At 31.6% G+C, this 19245-nt stretch overlaps 1 protein-coding gene across 4 annotated transcripts; it reads right to left on the minus strand.

Moving 5' to 3' along the window:
• Positions 1 to 964: 964 nt before the first annotated feature.
• On the minus strand, positions 965 to 10788 carry LOC109189018 (SWI/SNF-related matrix-associated actin-dependent regulator of chromatin subfamily A-like protein 1). 4 transcript variants are annotated; one of them, XM_019339703.1, is made up of 25 exons: positions 10526 to 10787; positions 10284 to 10344; positions 10057 to 10193; positions 9911 to 9966; positions 9477 to 9552; positions 9204 to 9270; positions 8775 to 8841; positions 8571 to 8637; positions 8103 to 8186; positions 7987 to 8028; positions 7466 to 7621; positions 7120 to 7197; positions 6389 to 6457; positions 6243 to 6308; positions 6014 to 6142; positions 5761 to 5817; positions 4727 to 4816; positions 3822 to 3887; positions 2497 to 2565; positions 2314 to 2418; positions 2024 to 2149; positions 1751 to 1809; positions 1621 to 1657; positions 1314 to 1495; positions 965 to 1231 (listed from the first exon to the last, which is right to left on the minus strand). In XM_019339703.1, the coding sequence occupies exons 1-24, from the start codon at positions 10688 to 10690 to the stop codon at positions 1349 to 1351; spliced, it is 2076 nt and encodes a 691-aa protein (XP_019195248.1). In that variant the 5' UTR covers positions 10691 to 10787; the 3' UTR covers positions 965 to 1231; positions 1314 to 1348. The 4 variants fall into 4 exon arrangements, with proteins under 4 accessions (XP_019195248.1, XP_019195249.1, XP_019195250.1 ...); XM_019339704.1 differs by having other exon boundaries at positions 965 to 1229; positions 1308 to 1495; XM_019339705.1 differs by having other exon boundaries at positions 10057 to 10163; positions 10526 to 10786.
• Between the last annotated feature and the right edge of the window lie 8457 nt (positions 10789 to 19245).

Below are 19245 nucleotides of genomic sequence, written 5' to 3' on the forward strand. Positions count from 1 at the left end.
AACAAACAGTCAAATTGACAAAGGACTAAATTGGGTAAAAATTGTATAATTGAGGACTTAATTGGGTAAGAATAATAGTCGAGGACCAAATTGGTAATTACGACATAGTCGAGGGACTATTTTGGGTATTAACTCTTTTTAGAATCACTTTTAGCATGGTGTTGTTTTCTCGCTTTCAGTTTTTTGAATTTTTTTAAAAAGGTTTAATGGAGTAGTAATTGTTATACCATGAACCATGGTTCACCTTACAAGGTGGACTACTCAAATTCAAAATACACAATTTACATACTGAATATTCACAATTTACATACTGAATATTCACAAATATTAAATATTTACAATTTACCTTTTACAAAATTGTTAACACTTAGTATATAAATTGTATATATTAGACCCACATCTACCTTACAAGGTGGACCCAAGTCCACATAATAATTTGCCAGGGAAACTTCCCACATTCAAGATAGTTGCTGTAATTGAATATTTTGAAGTTTCTAGATGCCATAGAATTAGAAAAATTGAAATTCCAATTACCCATTCAAGATCTCACAACTATCGTCCATGATTGAAATCAAAGTTAATTGGTTAATTTAATTATTGCGTGTAGCAATTTTAATTGGATTAACCGACTAACATCATAATGAGAGAGGGTGGGGAACTTTTATATATTGTTCAAATTATTACTGTGACTATGACTGGAACTTGTAGATGAAAATCTCATTTTCCAAATGCATTTGTTCATCAACACATTCGGCTAAAACACAACGTAAATTCCACAATTATAATCACAACAATATGAATTAATATGGACAGTTGGACAATAAATGTTATATAAACAATTAACATTTTAACACATTTAGATTAAATTTTAACATCTTAATGGATCTATTTTAACAATTTTTCGTTCTTTATAATTTATTATTCAAATTCATGATAACATAAACTTGTTCATCGTGTGGGTACGTACTAATAAAACAAAACATCTGAGGACAGATTCATTCAATTACCAGTCAGGACTAGTACATTGCCAAAAGATTGGAGATATTTTACCCTAATCTCTATTTTGATTCAATAACTGTACTCAGAAGCAGAGCTCACTCTCGGAGCATATACAATGGTCTACCTGAATCTGATAGAAGCTGCAGAGATACAGGGGTCTCAAGAATGAAGATAGACATACTCTTTTGCCATTCATTTTCATCTGGCTGTGGTTTAACTGTGCAGTTAAACTACAAATAAATATATCCAAAAGAAAATAAGGACAATAAGCTATACAACCACCATACCATTTCAAATAATAGTCATACCTCGGTCTGTACAAAACATTGGTAGTTGAAATGCCTGATGTTCAATGGCGCAAGTGTTTTGGCATGGGTTCGTGCTCAGATGATGTGTTGCAACGTTTCATGAAGGAATCAAGAGTTTTTTGTTTCATAGGGCTTTTATTTGAGTTATCTTCTAATACTTCTAAGGACTTCTCTTGGCCGTCAAGCATCTGGAAATCATGGTGAGATCCCAGTAAGGGTTAGGAAGCAACTTGTTGAGTTGCCATCATGAAAAACTTTGAGACTCGACAAATATCAATATCAATATAGGTTTAGTAAAGGAAAGAGGAGAAACCTGTCCCAAATTTTCCAGCTTGTTCTTTACAACATCCCTTAAAAAAATAAAATAACCCCATCCTACACTGTTAAATGTTGTACATGTATACAATCCATAATCAAGTGTAACTGAATAATTACAAACATACCAAATTATGTCGTCAACAGTGTCATTTGCCAGCAGATAGTATATATTGACCGATGACACCTGAAATAATAAGGAAGAAACTATTTAAAGCAGTCAAAATTTTAACTTCTAATCTAAAACAATGGAGAGAACAAATTCTTCTGAAAATGTGGCATTGCACATGGAAATAATTAAAGCCAAAAGCAAATTATTTAAAACAGAGGGGGTACTAGAAAAGCTATAAATAAAATGTGACATGCCAAAGGCTGACTATAAATAACAATATCATAATCACCTGGCCAATTCTATGAGCACGATCTTCTGCTTGAATAAGGTCACCTGGAGTCCAACATAGCTCTGCAAATATGACTGTGCTTGCTGCTGTTAAGGTTAACCCAACACCCCCAGCTTTGATAGATAGCTTGAAACCAAAATAGTTAATGAACATCATTCTCCACTAATCCACTTAGGATCCAAATGTCAAATTATATTGAAGGACTAGATTATAAGGAAAGTGGACAAGACAGATACAAACTACAAAGCACACCATCTTTTGAATGAAAGTGAAGTAAGCACTGAAAGTACCACTGCAGCCTTTATTGATGCTTTTTCCTGAAAATCTGTGACCAAAGCTTGGCGTGATGCTGCTGGAGTACCACCATCAATGCGAATGCAACCAACTTTCTTTTTCTGTACAAGTAATCTCACTTCTACTAAGAATATAATTACTCAAAATAGTTCATTGAGAAGTAAGTAGTAAGTTCTTACAAGCAAATACTGGTGAATTGCATCAATCATTTCTACGTGATGTGCAAATATAAGGAATTTGCAGTCTGCCTGTGCATTTAAAAAGCAGAAAGTTAAGCACAACATGAAGAGCAAGAGAATGTAGCTTTGTGCACGTCATGTGAAGAATTGTTGCAATGTCAACTAACAAGAATGTAGGTTACCATGCATAATAGCCATGCCAGCGTTTATAAATTATGAGTTGGTGCATAAACCCAAAAAAAGAAAAAAAAAAAAAAAAAAAACATTTTGGTGCATCAGAAACGACATTGAGATACATCTAAAACATATAGAATGCAGGATAAACAGCTCTATGAGGGCCTCATTATAAAGGTCAATTTGTGCTTTCATGCAAAATTACACAGCAACCAGCTCCCTGCAGAAGTTTTCGGGAAAGACAAACATCATTTATCTCTTTTCATTTGGGTTGGGGAAAAAAAAAGAATCATTCAGGTCTACATTAGCAGTGGCTAACACACACACACACACACATATATATATATATGGTTTAACATTTGCAGTGTGAGCTTCTAAAACTTCATAGATTAAATAAGGGTGTCTAACTGTCTATTTTAGCTCAACTTCTGGTAACCCTCCCAAACTGTACATATTCAACCTGCTTGGGCATGCCACTTTTATACTGGAGGTCTATTTGGAAGGACTGAGTTCCAATCCGTACTGAGTGTCAGTCAAAAATGGTTGCATCGAACTTTTAGTAACACTTTACCACAGTGAAAGTTTGCTTAATAACACTTTACCACCCTGAACTCAAAAAATCACTGTCCCCTCAAAACCCTAAAACAATTATTCAATAAACTACTTCGCACTTTAAGCTTCATACTGGAGTATTGTTCTGTTATTGAAAATTCATTTTCACACAAATTAAAAATATTACACAATTTTATAGTTGCACTTATAGGGATGATTGCAAATATAAATTTTAAACAATTTAGAAGATGAAAATGTACATTAGCTACATCAAACAAAATTAATAATTTCAAACTTTTCCATCTTGAGCTGCTCAGTACAATAAATCACTACCTTCCCTAAACTTTATTAGTGTTGTAAAGTGTAACTTCCCTTTTTATTTAGTCACCTTAAATTGTTATATATTACTAAATTTCAAAGTGGGACATAACTTTTTGACCCAGGCTTCTACTAGATGACTTATTTCAACTTGCTGAGCTCAACCACTAGCAATTGGGGTGGGTTAAAAAACTACCTATCCATTTGCCACCTATGAGAATAAAAGAACTGAACAGTGTAGCTGGGCGGAGGGCAATGGAAAGAAAGAACGGTCAACATACCTCAATAACTGTTCCTAAGTAATCCAAAACTGATGAAATCTTGCCCTTTGCAGAAGCAACATAAATCTGGAGTGCAACAAACATCCAAGGTAATGAAAAGAGTGAACTATTTTTACCCTAATGCAAAAAAATAATAAAAAATAAAGAATAAATATGTAGGGATTGTAGGCAGTTTCAACAAATTTGAACAATGCAATCAAAGTTAATGATTAAGCACCTGAAGGGAATAAAATTTTAAGCACTTTATGGCAATTAAATTTCATTTTTGGTGCAATAAATTTAAGCTATGTTTCAGTAGCTTCAATTTGATCTTCATAAATTGGTCAGAAAAGACATGATCTATTGAAAAAACCTATGTCATACTTTCAGGATGAAATTGAAAGCATTTAAGCATTTAGGATCAAATTGAAGCTTAGCTTAATCTTCTAGACCCAAAAAAAAAAAAAAAAAAAAAAAGATATTTACTCCAAATTTTGGATAGATGTCAAATATATGAATGTACTCCATTGAAATTAAAATTTATGATGGTCATTGTGCTAAGAGAGAGTATTATGCTCATAGCTTGGGTGAGACTTGCCTTCCACATGGGTGCAAGGGATCAGAAATCAGAAGCAATAATAAGATATTAAGAGCTTGGCAAGTAGATTAATAAATAGTGGATAAATTGGGAAATCATCATTAAAAGGCGGAGCAGAAGAATGGGTCAATTTGGGATTAACTAGCTGAGAAAGGGGCAGACAAGTGTCAACTAAAAATAAAATGAGGTAATAGAGAAAATGGAACTTGAAGTGCTGTAAAAAATAGCTTGTAGTGCAAAAGCTGACAGAAGTCCCAGGTACCTTATAATTTGATTTTTCTTGCACAGAAATCATAACGCAGTAATGCACTGAAACAACAAAAAATACCTTATTTATAAGATTATTCATAGTGAGCTTAAGTGATTCAGCTTCCTCCTTGGATTGGCTTGATTTTATTTTGCTTTTGACAACCTCCAACTACAGGAAAAAAAAAATAAATAAATGATATCAGATTGGAAAGTTTTCATACTAAGAAGCTAAGTGCAGTTTTTACCCCTTTTTTATGCATAATATATCTACTTTAACATAAACACTAAAATAAAAGAAACTGAATTGCTATGACTTCAAAATATATGTCAGTAGTAAACCCAAAAGGAAGCCTTGGAGCAATGGTAGAGTTGTTCTCATGTTAGTAGACAATCCCTAGGAAAGGGGAGCCCCTTGAAGGTTACAGTTTTGAGCCTCTTAACCATCTTTGTGCTGAAAAGCAAGAGAAGACTGCAGATAGGGCCTTCTCCACACCTTGGCACCTTGTACATATCAGGAGCTTCAAGGATGGGCCACTTGCCTTTCTTAAAGAAGAATAAGCCCACCTCATTTTTTAAACAAGGCATGCTTAAGAATGTCTAAATAAAATTCAATATAGACAACCAGATTGAATTTGATGTACAGAAAATCAGCAAGTTCTGTCCAGGTAAAAATTAGTAATTCCTCTTCAAACTCTCCACAGTTAAATTTAGAGGTGAACGAAGTGAAGAACAAACTTTCCTTTTAAGAAAAATTGATATTATTTTAAATGTCCGAAAAGAACACTAGACACCAAATTGGGATAGCGAATAGAAAATTTTCGAACTTAAGCACAATAGTTCTGAAGTCCAGTAGTTCAAAAGGGAACTTACAATGCGCAAGAGAAGGATAACATTCACTAAAGTTTTGCAACAGAGAGGTAATAATTTACTATAGGCAGAGATTAGGTTGCAGTTCAAGCTGAAGGACCATTACAAACATAAATAAATTTTAGTTCAAAACTAGCATCCCACTTATGTAAAAGCATTTTTCCATTCAAATTAATAAGGAAACAAAGCAATGGTTAATTCATTTCAAGCAGAATGTAGCCATGTACTAGCAAAACTATTTTATACCTCACAAAATAAAGCATTGATACACTTCATCTCCTTATCTTCCAAGTTTAAGAAAACCTGAGAATGAGTTTTAGAAATTGAGATGCAAATAGAGAAAATTTTTTTTAAAAAATGGTATGATCTAATGTGATAGGAAATAGAGTAAGCATTACTTATTAAAAAGCACAAATTAATACGCAGTAATAAAGTTCATGTTGTGGCTTAAGTAATGTGCAAGAATCATACCCAAGAACTGCATGATCTAGAATAGTACCTGTTGCCTGCGCTTAACAGGAAGCTCCGAGAGAACATCCTTTTTGAGTCTGCGAATCATCACAGTTGCTTTCATCAAGTTGTGCAGTTCTTCGTGATTGCTTGCACCTTGATAAACTCCAAAAATGCCCTAAAATCATTGACAAAGAACTTAAGATAACCACAAACACAAAGAAGCCTCAAGACTATTATGATTAATGAGAGGTTTCTAACAGTAGTAGTAGACTTACACCCTTGCAATAACGGTTTCCATACTCGTGAACATTCTTGTAAACATCAGGATACAAGGCCTCCAGCTGTCAAGTACAAACTTTTTGAGCCAACATTTAGTAGCATCAGGCATAACACTAATACTTAGTTGCAAGTTCAAACATACCTGTTTAAAAAGCTCAATTGGTCTTGACAAGGCAGGAGTTCCACTAAGCAATATGGCATATTTGGCTTTCTACAATAATCAATAATGCAAATTCATTGATGAAAACCAAGCCCCCATTAGTTTTATGGGATGAAGAGTCCCATCTGGGCCCTGAAGGGTGGGAGGGGGATTGGGGTTCGGGAGTCATTAAACGCATTGCTTCACAACCCATTTGATTCTCATTATGCAATCTTTATTTTTTGAGAACCGATAGACAAGAGTGGATATATATACAACTTTTGAAACTTAAATGAGTTTATACTATAGCACTAAGAGGTGATGTTGGACATAGTGTGCAAGACTGCAACTCTGCAAGGCCTCACATCACGTAGAGTCCAGGAAAGGAGATGCATGTAACCTCTGTTCTAAGAGGTGGTTTCCATTGCTTGACCATTAAGAAAGACAAACTTAAGGCCAAGTTATAGCATTGTGTTACATAATACATGTGGGAATGAGATAGAGCATACAGATTGAGGTTGTTTCCAGAGCTCAAACATTATTAAAGGTCCAAACTCCAGCTTATGCTAATAGCACAGTGCTACACAATAGATGTGTAGATACACTAGAAATGCAGGAACTTATACTCTTTCCACAACTTATCGCATACTCATTAAACATTAACTTCTCAACATGTGATGAGAACGTGCAAAGAGAGGGTTTTTTTTTTTTTTGTGGAGTTGGGTGGGGCTTACCTGTAATATAGGAAGTGATGCATTGGTTCGTTTAGCCTGGGCATTCTTCAAAAAGTGTGATTCATCGGCAATAACAACCTGAATGCACACATCACAATCATTCAATCATATAACATTAGCTTAAAAACTACTAGTCATAAAGGAGTTAATTACTACATTTTATCCGGCTTTTCAGTTTTGGTATGGCAAAAAAACCACACAATGGATGAAGGTACATTGTATGTAAGAGTGTTCTCCATTTAAACTGGAAAAATAAATCTTAATTGATTGCTAATGAGTTATTGAGGACCAATAAAATATAACCACTTAGGTATTAAGATAATGAAAGTGTTACAGCACCAATTACCTTGAACTCTGATGCCATTAAGGTATCCTGTAACTTAGGAACAGTGTCATAGGATATTATATTAAAGATGCCATCAAGTTGGATAGATCTCTTAGCATTTGAAGGCACAATTTTGAATCCTGCCCTATTTGAACCACTCAATTGAGATAAAACCACCTGTGCATGGGTTAAATAGAAATTTACTAGTACAGAAAATTGAAAAGAAACCTTATCTATTACCACCTATGATCACATTTATCGAGAACCACATTTAATGCACAAGAAAAAAATTTGGTGGAAAACACAACAGAAAGAGCAGTCTTATTATAAATATAAGTAAGCCCTAAGAAAAGAGCCCACATACAAACAGAAGTTAGTTTAATAAGTATGTTGCAGAGCTCAAAGCCATGCCTGTGAACAAAATGGCAGTTACATAGTGTTGACTATTGAGGTGGTCTTACAACAGTATAATATCAGACTCAAACTAGCTATAGTGATGGATAATTTATATGCTTATGTTTAGAACAGAATATGGAACGTACAAGGATATCTGAAGGTGAAATATCCAACCACTGTTGAATCATCTGCAGTAAATTCACTAAAGCTATGAGTATCAGGTATAAACTCCTAAAGAAAGAGATATACTGACATGACTTACAGAAGCCCAATGAAGACGCAACGAAGATGGAGTAAGAACAAGAACGGGCCATGATTCACGGACGCAAGAACTTACAGCAATGGCCTGCAGAAAAAGAGCCAGAACTCTGATAGATGTGCTTATAATAATGTGGCGAGGAATAGTCTCCATATATGCATGTCAAGGCAGCAATTAATACATAAACTTTGCTGCTACTAAAAGTAGAAACAAAAAAGTTGAAAGGGAAATTAGATTCCAGTTAGTTAGTAGCCATCAGCAATAACCCAATTGAACATGATAAAACAAAGCATATAGAAATTGATAAGCAAATTATCAAGGATATAACTATGGAACTAGGAATAGCATAGTAGTCAATGAGTTGGACAATAGAGATTAAAATGCACCAACTTCATGTGAATTAAAACCTATCACTTCAGAGCTATAATATAGCTTAACTACAATGCAGTTTTGGTCATAAGACTGTCTCACCTGAATTGTCTTTCCAAGTCCCATCTCGTCAGCTAAAAGAATCCGTGCACCATGTTGCAAGGCGAATCTGAGAGGGTCAACATTATTAGTCCTAAAATGCAATTGAAAATTGAATTTCTAAATTGGGAAGCAAGAAATCATAAACCAATGCATTGTATATGAAAAGCTCAAGGACTAAAATGGCCACATGCCCTCCCATCTTACCTTACTCCATCACACTGAAAAGGCATTAGCTTCGTTTTAATGCTGTCAGGAATGGATTCATAGCGATCTATGGAAACCCAAAAAAAGGCAGTCAGCATGTGTAGAACTGTAAATGAAATAGGTATTGCTTCCCTCTACTGAATTGAACTTAAGCCAAGCACCAAAGTATAAAATTTACAGAAGTGCCCCCGTTTCAAATCTAAGACAATACAAGAAATGAAGATTGCTAAGAGACACTGTTTAAAAAGAATAGCTGGGAAAGTTTTAAGCTAGCAGAAAAGGAGTAACAACTTAAACTCTTGGTCAAAAAATGTATGATATTGATTTCAGTATGTTATTTGTTCTATTGGCCTCTATGGACATAACAACAAGCAATCCACAGTTGGGCTAACCACCACACAATAGAAGGAACTGGGATAATTAATTTACCTTGAATATCACAAACTTCATTGGCAGCCACAATAGCACGTTGCACCAACGGATCTAAGTTCTGAACCTAAAATGTCAAAAGGAACTGTCAACATCAGCTTACTCCAAGATAATAATCACATGATTTATATATATAAATATATATATATATATATATATATATATATAGCACACACTTCAAAATCCATTTAAACCAACAGCCAGATACAAAATTATATTAAACCGGCAGTGCTGATACAAAGAGAAGAGAGTAAAGCGTATATAACTCATGACCTCCACATTTGAGCTAGAAATTCCATTTAGAATTTTTTCTGCTGATGACAATGATGACAGAGGAAACATCCACAATCTACAAAAGTAACAAAACACGTGAGAACATCTAGTTAGAAGTTGCATACAATTGAATCTTCAGATGTACCCAATTAACTATTCATCTTCAATGGCTAATGTAAACCCCAAATATTTTAAATGACAGATAGAAAACCGTGCAAACTGGAAGAAGTGGGACAGGTCACAGGTGGATACTAGAGTTCGTGTTTATTTTTTTGCCAAATATGGTTGAGATTGATGTAAACTTCTAAATATAATTACCAGGAAAAAAAAAAAAAAAAAAAAAAAAAAAAAAAAAAAGTAGATCATAATGAAAACTCACATGCATGCATAGTTGCATACCATGAAGAAAATGATAGGAAATGGCTTGGGGATACCTTTCTTTTGCATTCCAAAACGCTTTAGGTACTTTTCGCAGTGCATCTATAAGTAGCTGGAATCAAGATAAGAGCCAAATGCATAAAAACAACATGGTCTGACCGTTAAGAACATATATATAAGAACTCATTAGAAAGATTATTACCTGGTCATACAAAAACTTTGCAGCTATATCACCACTTGCATGGAGGAAAAGTTTAACAGAGCGTTTCTGTTGTTTTTGTTGTGGTTGTTGTTGTCTTGACAAATTCTCTACAGGGAACTCCACATTTAGACCAGAATCTTTTTTTTTTAATCATGATGGATGGAGTTAAACAGATACTTCAAGTTATATATCAAGTTAACAAAATATGAAATATGCAAGGACCTCACCAGTTGCCTTATTTGCTCCAAATGAAGGCAGTATTCTCCGAGGAGGCGACTGAGCATTTTTCTGCAAGAAAATAATAGTAGGCAATGAATCAAGTACTCCATATAGGTCAAAACAAAAAGAGCATAAGAAACCCTAGTTAGTTGCGCAATGTGCAAATAAAATAAGAATAAGAAGGTAATAAAGAGCAATTCCAATTTCCAAAGAAACAAAGCTAACGAAAGAGAACTAAGCCTGGCCTGACCACAGAAGCAGAAGAGAGCTCCGGCCGGTGGGGAGAGACCGGAGTATGGTGCACAGAGGTGGTGGCAGCATAAGACGAGGAATTGCGCTCAGCGATTTGCCTCATTGCATCTCGCTCCAGAGAATCCAGCTCTTCCGCACTCGGTTCCCAGTCATCCAACTCCATTGAAGTCCAATCAGAGAATTGAAAAGGAAACTTTCAAAATTTTGGGGTGATTCAATATCATACAAGCAATTCAGCAAGGAAGGAAACTGAAGCTCCTGCACAACATTTGAAACCCCCGAAATCTTATTTTAGCGGGCTGATAATAATAATTGCTAAAAGCTAATACGGACTATCATGCAATTTGGACCGCAAACGGGATGAAATACTGGGCCCAAAAGCAAAACCCCGAAATCTTATTTCAGCGGGCTCCAAATGTTTCGTTAGCTTTCATTTAAAAAGAAATTGAATTTTTTAAAATATAATTTAGAGATATAATTGATTTCTCTTTCATCAAATCTTTCATATCAATGATTTTGATTTGTCCACAAGTTCTCATGTGGGGTAATTCTAATATGAATAGGGTTATATATATATTAGATCATATGAGATCAAGTCTCAATAGTTATGCTGTGCAACCAGTTACAAAACGACGTCGTTTTGACTAAAAACGCGCGTCTCATTTTTAAAAAAATAAAAATCAGTTTCGATTCCCCTCAACAGCATTATTATGGATATATAGTTATGAATTATTGTGGATATATAGTTATGAATTTTTGGATATATAATTCAAATTATGCACAAAAAATACTATTGCCGGGAATCGAATCTGGATTTTTTTTTTTTAAGTGGGACGCGCGTTTTTAGTCAAAACGACACCGTTTTTACAACCGTGTGCACTATACATGGTGCACACGGTTGCACAGCATAATTTGCAATCAAGTCCTTAGGAGAAAGCTATGGATCAATCTTAGCCTGAAAAAAAAATATGATGGATCATATCAATTTTTTTAAAAATGAAGTGACATTTTTATAATTATCACCAACTTTACTATACGAACTTGAAAAATAAAATCTGCACTTCTCATAATTTTTCATATTTGTACATTTAGTATTAACATATTGTGCATTTAGCATTAATATTTTGTATATTTAATATTAAAATATTATATTTACAAAAAAAAAAATGTGAAATTGCATTGCAATTAGATTTTTTATTTTAGAGTTTATGACTAAATTTTTCTTATCTTATTTTGTTTAGGCGCATTAAATGCTTGAGGATAGGACTTTTGGACATTCTATAATTATTTACCTTAACTCGAGAGCGTCTCACCTCAGGTACAACTACCCGATACTAAGGAGTATTAACCGAGTACAGTATATGTGTATTAGTTACATCAAGGGGTAATTTTATATATATATATATATATATATATATATATATATATAATGGCTTGTCGAAATGAGCAAATTATGTTCATAAACATAAGACATTGTGTTCATCATTGGTGGAAATGTTAATAACTAAAATTTTATATTACTACCTTTAACGGGATGTTTGGTTGGAGGGAATTCAAATTTAATTACTACTTAATTCCTACCTAATTCCAAAGGCTACTAAATTTCTTTGTTTGATTGAAAGAAATTGTAATTCCACGCAATTTTCTTATTTTCATAGAATTAAAATTTCATGTCTCCCTGGAATTTTAATTCCATGAATTTTAGGTAGGGAAAAAAAGGTAATAATGAGGCAAAATTACTCTTTTATTTTCTAAAAAATTGATGTCCACAACAACAATAGACATTTTTGGACTTGATACTACTTATTCCCTTTCAATTCCCATATATACCAAACATTGGAATTAAAATTTTCAGTAATTATATTCCTGTAAACCAAACACTGGAATTTAAATTCACACTTTATACTAGTAATTCATCTCTCATTGAATTGTAATTAATTTCTCATGTAATTACCTCCCTCCAACCAAACGCCATGTAAATTTAATATTTACTAAATTGAGATTTAACTGAATGATTAAATTTAGAATAAAATCAATAGTTAATGAACTATTTATGATGAAATTGAAAATTGATGATGAAAATTAATAAAAGTTAATAGTGAATGAATCATTTACGGTAAAATTAAAACTACATTTATAAAATTAAATATAAATAGTAGTGTAGTAAAATAAGGTACGGTGGACTGGTGGTGTTAGAGTGGAAACAAAGATAGACAGATAGTTATGAAGAAATCTAATAAGATAATGCTATATTATTCTCCTAATTTTATTTTTCGATGTTTAGTTTCATACATAACAATACTTTTTTGTTTTGTTGAAACATACATAACCATACTTAATTATATTTGTTTTTTTTTTATTTGACTAATAAATACATTTATTTTGTTAACATGAAGTATGGTCATTTCACAAATAGTCAAATGAATATAAAATTGTATTAGTGCTCGACAAATAACTGTTAACTTTTAATTTAATTAATTAATAACATTAGTTATTTTCAAAAAAAAAAAAAAAATTAATAACATTAGTTGGTTGTAGAAATATGTTTGGTAAATTAGCTATTAACTATTAGCGGATTACATGCAAAATGATATTTAATTCATTTCTTTAAAAATCTGGTCCAAATAGTTGTTTTGAGTTTTGAGGTTTTTATTTTATTTTATTTTATTTTTTTTAACGTTTTAGAACAATAAATTATTACAGAAAGTTGATCAACTAAACATTCATCTCGGCGGTTTAATCAAGCTTATTACCTCTCTTTGACGTGTCGTCATTATTGGATACATAAATTTTTTATTAATTTAATATAAGATTGGTCATTCATTAGTAATCAATAATATCACAATAAAAAACAAGTTTCATCTTAAGGGGAATTCTATTTGCACCACCTATTTAATAGGTGTGATAACTTTTAGGTGGTGTAAATGAAAAATTGTTATTTGCACCACCTTCATTAATTTTAGTCAAACATTATTTTTTTAACAAATATTTATTATAAATGACACTTTTTCCCCTTAGGTATATGCTTTTAACACTTTTTCCCTCTTAGTTATTCATGTATCCACATTTGCCTCCTAGTTATATTAAAAGTGGCATGTTGTCTTCCTTTTATGTTTGATAGACATTTTTACCATTCAAACTAAATATTTCATTTATTTTTTCTTCTCCAACAAATTATTGTTTATATGTACGGATGGTCACGGTTCAGTTCAAACAATTTTTTTTATTTATTATTGTCAGTTCAAAATTTATTTATTGATTATAAATTTTATTTCTTATTTTAAAAAATAATAATAATTTTTTTTTTGTATGTTATTTTTTCGGTTCTGAATCGTAAGCAAAGCCAAAGGGAGTTTGTTTTAATTTGCAATCACGCGTGTTATATATTACTCTTCCGAACTTCATTCCAATTAAAAAGGGGGGAAAATATTGATTTCTTAGGCTTTCGCAGTCATATTGAAGTTGACAATCCATTACGTTCCAATGGCATTTTGGAGTGTGATTTTATATCTAAGATTATATTTGATTTCTCTCTTTTTGAGGAATGCACACCTTCATTAAAGGACATATATACTAGTAATCTACAATTACTTTGATTTAACATCAATTGGTTTTTATATGATTATCTTAATCTTAATTATAATAAAGCCATATGGTCTTGTGAAAATTAAATGTTGATATTAATGGTTAAATATTGGTATTAACAACATGTAATTTTCACAAGACCATATGGTATGTATATATATATATATATATATGAATTGCAACTATGTTGATATTAGGTTATGTATTTTTTAATAAATAATATTATTATAATGTTGTCCAATATTCATTCCGTGCATCGCATGGGTAGCATACTAGGAGTAAACATACTCAAGATTAAATATGTATAGCGCTAGTTGCGATTAATAATATATAGTAACTTTTTCATACTATTTTCAATTATTAAATTAAATATTGTAAATACAATTTCATAATTATTTTGTCATATACTTAATAAAAATGTAATTTTAAACAATTAAATTGTGGTTCATGTTTTCTTCTTCTGTACTTCAAATACCATTATTAAAAACATTTTTCTTACCTATTCTAACATTACAAACAAATTTTTAATATTTAGTCCGTGCATCGCACGGGACAATACTAATTATATATAATATGATTAAGCCAACTATCATGTAATATGATGACATTTCAATTACCATTTCAAATAAATGGTCATAGGTCCGAACCTTGGGAGTGGAGCTTAGATTCTTAGGGTTAAAAATGTTTAAGAAAATATAGAACAAATCTAACTAATTGTGAAGACACAACACAACTTTATTTTCTTATACTTACGATTCAGAACCGAAAAAATGAAATAAAATAAAATAAAATAATTATTGAATTTATATTATTTTAAAAATAAGAAATAGAATTTATAATAAATAAATAAATTTTGAATTTGCAATAAAATAAAAAATTGTTTCGAACCATAATCATCCGTACATATTAACAATAATTTGTTGGAGAAGAAAAAATAAATGAAATATTTAGTTTTAAGGGTAAAAATGTTCACCTAACATAAAATGTAGAAAATCTGCCACTTTTAATATAATTGAGGGAGCAAATGTGGATGAACAAATAACTGAGAGAAAAAAAAAAGTGATATAATCATATAACTCAGAGGGAAAAAGTGTACAATTTTCCCTTAACCGGAAACTTTTAATTCGATTGCTATAGTGTCCGGTTCAGTTAGAACCAAACCGTGGCCATCCCTACGTATACGCAATAATTTGTTAGAGAAGAAAAATAAATAAAATATTTACTTTAAGGGTAAAAATGTCAATTTAATATATCGAAGGAGAGGGGGGGGGGGAGGGGAATCGTCACTTTTAGAATAGTTGAGGGGCTAATATGCTAGCATGAATAATTCAGGGGTAAAAAGTACTATAAGTATATAACTTAGGGGAAAAAAGTATCATTTTCTCTTAATTAAATTTTTAATTAAAAAATTATTAATTACACCTCATAAATGAGGTTTGACCACCTTGGTGTAAATAGCAAAATGAATCCCCATTTGGCTATTTACACCACCTATGTAATTATTAAAAATTTTCACATTTTTACAATTTCAAGATACTTTATACCTACTTTTAACCAAAGGGTGGTGCAAATAGCAACACCATTTCTTAATTAGAAAGTGATAATTGTACATGTAAAATGCATTATTGGCAAAATATTTAAAATACAATATTACAAAAAGGAGGATTTTAACAATTCTTTTGTGGAGTTCCCAAAAAGGAAAAAAAATATTTTGTTGAACTGCATTATTGAATGTTTTCACAAAATTTGGTTGAATTACACAAAGTTTCATATATCGCTCCCTAAATTTCTATAATCCTTTAATTAGCTGTAATCAACCATCCCATTTGATTAATTTCCTTTCGTGAATCGTGACATATCTAGGCCTATAAAATGGTTCCAATTACTGTCTTTTTTTTCCTCACAATTAAGGAAGCACAACACAAAAACATCACCTGATTTTATTTATTTTTCACTAAATCCTAAAAATCTCCATGGCCTATTATCTTTCTTCTAAATCAAAAACCATACCTTCTCCACTGCACTGCATCATCTTGTTCATTGTCATTTGCCATCTTCTTAATTCAAGTGTGGCTACTTCACGAGGATCAAGCATACACAATTATGATATTCCCGTGTCTGTATTTTCCAATCACAAAATGCACAATTTTGATGTTCCTGTGCCTGCATTTCTCAATCACAAGATACACAATCTCGATATTCCCGTGTCTGCATTTCCCAATTATCCTCCGTCTCGTCCATCTCCAAGAACTCCCAATTATGGTTGATATGCACTTATGTAATGACATAATATTTATGAAAGTCTTATAATGAATAAAAGGTCATATATTTGTTTATTATGATATATCGATTTCCATATATCATGTTGACTTTATTGTTGCATATGTCTCATTGATTTCACATACAAGTATTTACAATCTTTCTTCAAACCAGTAGTTTCAAGGTTTTACTTAGTATATTGTCAACACAACAAATGTTCAAATGAAATGGTTTTCTATAAATTGGAAAGGCAAAAGACATTAATTGGAGATAGTCCTAATATATATAATTTTGGTTACAATAGAAACCCACAATCACTACTTAAATGCATGTGTGCATTGAGTAAATTCTACTATTGTGTAAAAACTTACAATTCACATAAAAATAAAAATAAAAATAAATTGCATTAGAAATATCATATCTAACGGATTCTATCGAAATGAAAGTACTAATTTCGTTGTCTATATAAACAAGTAAAACAACTTAATCTGATGCAAAGATCGATTCAGTTTAAATTGTTCAACGTTCACCTTAGAATTGTGAATTACAAAAATCTAATTTTGATAAATCGGTCACCAATTGTAATAGAGGATTTTATCATCAATAAGTTTTGTAAACTAGTGAATGTACTGTTGATATGTTATAGTGTGTAATATTATCATTTTTATTAGAAAGAGAAAAATTATTCAAACCATCATTTATTTGATTTTTTTCATTGTCCACAAAATGTGAAATTCTCTCACCCTATAACCTGAAGTCCCATTTAAACAACAAAAATGTAAAAACAAGGTTTTAACATATGCTCAATTGGATGCAGTGGCGGACCCATAAATTCTTTTCAGTGGGGGCAAAACACATTAAAACAAAATAGATAGTTTGATTAAAAAAAAACATTTAAAAGTATAGCGATAAATATTGTTGGATGTGGACGAAAAATAAAACACATCAAAATGTTATAAAAAAAATATGAAACATAATTAATTTGATAAAATAATTCGAATAAAAAATACATTATAAACACATCTCATTATTGGTATGAAAGAAAGTTATATATATATATATATATATATATATATATATGTGTGTGTGTGTGTGTGTGTGTGTGTGTGTGTGTGTGTGTGTGTAAATCTCACAATTAATTAATACGAAGTGTTTAAAAGTCATAGAAAATAATTAATTATAACATGAATAATGCTACCAAAGTAACAAGGGACAAATCTGCACAGCAGTAGAAGGATTCGAACCCTGACATCTGGCAAAGATAACACGCACCTTACCACATGATCTACTCATCCTTTATTAATTTTAATCTATTTTATTATACTTATACTAAAACTTGTACTATATATACATATATACATACAAGGGTTATATATGTGGTGGGGGGTGGGGTGAGGGGGGCAGCTGACCCCACTGCCCCCATGCTGGGTCCGCCTCTGATTGGATGTAACACAATTCTTATATTTAAATGAATAAATCGTTATGAGTTTGATTATGGGTCTTGAACTTAACACAATAATAAAAGTGGATAAGAATTTTTGTCCCATAAGCACAAGGTTTATCTTTAATATACCATTACATACTTTTGTTATGTAGAATCATTTGAATTTTTATAGTAATTATTTTTAATAAATCTTTATCACAAAATAAATAATAAAATATCACTAAAAAAAATTCAATGTACCATAATACGTTGAAAACCAACTAAAGTTTGTACTCCGTATTATTTTAAACTAATCTCGTTATATTGAAATACTAATAAATTTTCAAACAAAAATTCTGTTTTCAAATGTATCTGTATATCAAAAAGTTGAGCTACATAAAAATAAAATAAAAAATTGTCATAATACAAAGCAGAGTAAAATTTAAATTTCATTCATTGTAATTTTTTTATGCAAACCAAACGAGTATTAAGCATAACTATGTTGCATTTCCTTTCCACTTAGTCGGGGAATTGTAGTGTTTTCTTTGACTTGTGGTGTGTTAGAGATTGGTAAAAATGAGAGAAACTAATTAACTTTTAGTTGCCAAGCAACTTGTGCTTAGATGACATTTGGGTTGGACTCCCATGTGGGAGGTTGTGAGTTCGAGTCTTAGTGGTGACGTTATTGACTCTTTGTGCTTCAGTACTCATGAATAGATACTACAGGAACCTGGAAATTAGTAAGGGATTGAACAACTTGAGAGATTTATCTGTCTCATGTGTCTTGAGGAAACTTGGGTTATCAAAAAATTGGGAGAAATAAAATAGGGTGAACAATGTTACTTTCCAATCTTTCAAAAAAAGAAGAAGAAGGAATAAGGGTACGTAACTTGAAAATGCAATTAAGCCACTGAACGAAAAAAAAAAGTATAATTAGGCAAAAAAAAGTGTAATAATAAAATAGAGTGAACAAGGAAGAAGAAGAAGAAGGAATAAGGTACGTAACCTAAAAATCAAAAAATTGGGAGAAATAAAATAGGGTGAACAATATTACTTTCCAATCTTTCAAAAAAAGAAGAAGAAGGAATAAGGGTACGTAACCTGAAAATGCAATTAAGCCACTGAACGAAAAACAAAAAAAAAGTGTAATAATAAAATAGGGTGAACAAGGAAGAAGAAGAAGAAGGAATAAGGTACGTAACCTGAAAATGCAATTAAGCCAATGAACGAAAAAAAAAAAGCAATTAAGCCACTGAACGAAAAACAAAAAAAAGTGTAATAATAAAATAGGGTGAACAAGGAAGAAGAAGAAGAAGGAATAAGGTACGTAACCTGAAAATGCAATTAAGCCAATGAACGAAAAAAAAAGCAATTAAGCCACTGAACGAAAAACAAAAAAAAAAGTGTAATAATAAAATAGGGTGAACAAGGAAGAAGAAGAAGAAGGAATA

The sequence above is a fragment of the Ipomoea nil genome, unplaced genomic scaffold (assembly GCF_001879475.1).
Source record: "Ipomoea nil cultivar Tokyo-kokei standard unplaced genomic scaffold, Asagao_1.1 scaffold1509, whole genome shotgun sequence".
Classification (NCBI taxonomy): domain Eukaryota; kingdom Viridiplantae; phylum Streptophyta; class Magnoliopsida; order Solanales; family Convolvulaceae; genus Ipomoea; species Ipomoea nil.

What these genes read in the sequence shown, in the direction of transcription:
- LOC109189018 (XM_019339703.1), bottom strand. Translation starts at nt 10,690, where the DNA reads ATGGAGTTGGATGACTGGGAACCGAGTGCGGAAGAGCTGGATTCTCTG. An exon ending in TGCGTCTTCATTGGGCTTCT is followed by an intron (nt 8,029 to 8,102) that starts GTAAGTCATGTC and finishes AATTTACTGCAG; the next exon opens with ATGATTCAACAGTGGTTGGA. An exon ending in AGCTGGAAAATTTGGGACAG is followed by an intron (nt 1,496 to 1,620) that starts GTTTCTCCTCTT and finishes CATGATTTCCAG; the next exon opens with ATGCTTGACGGCCAAGAGAA.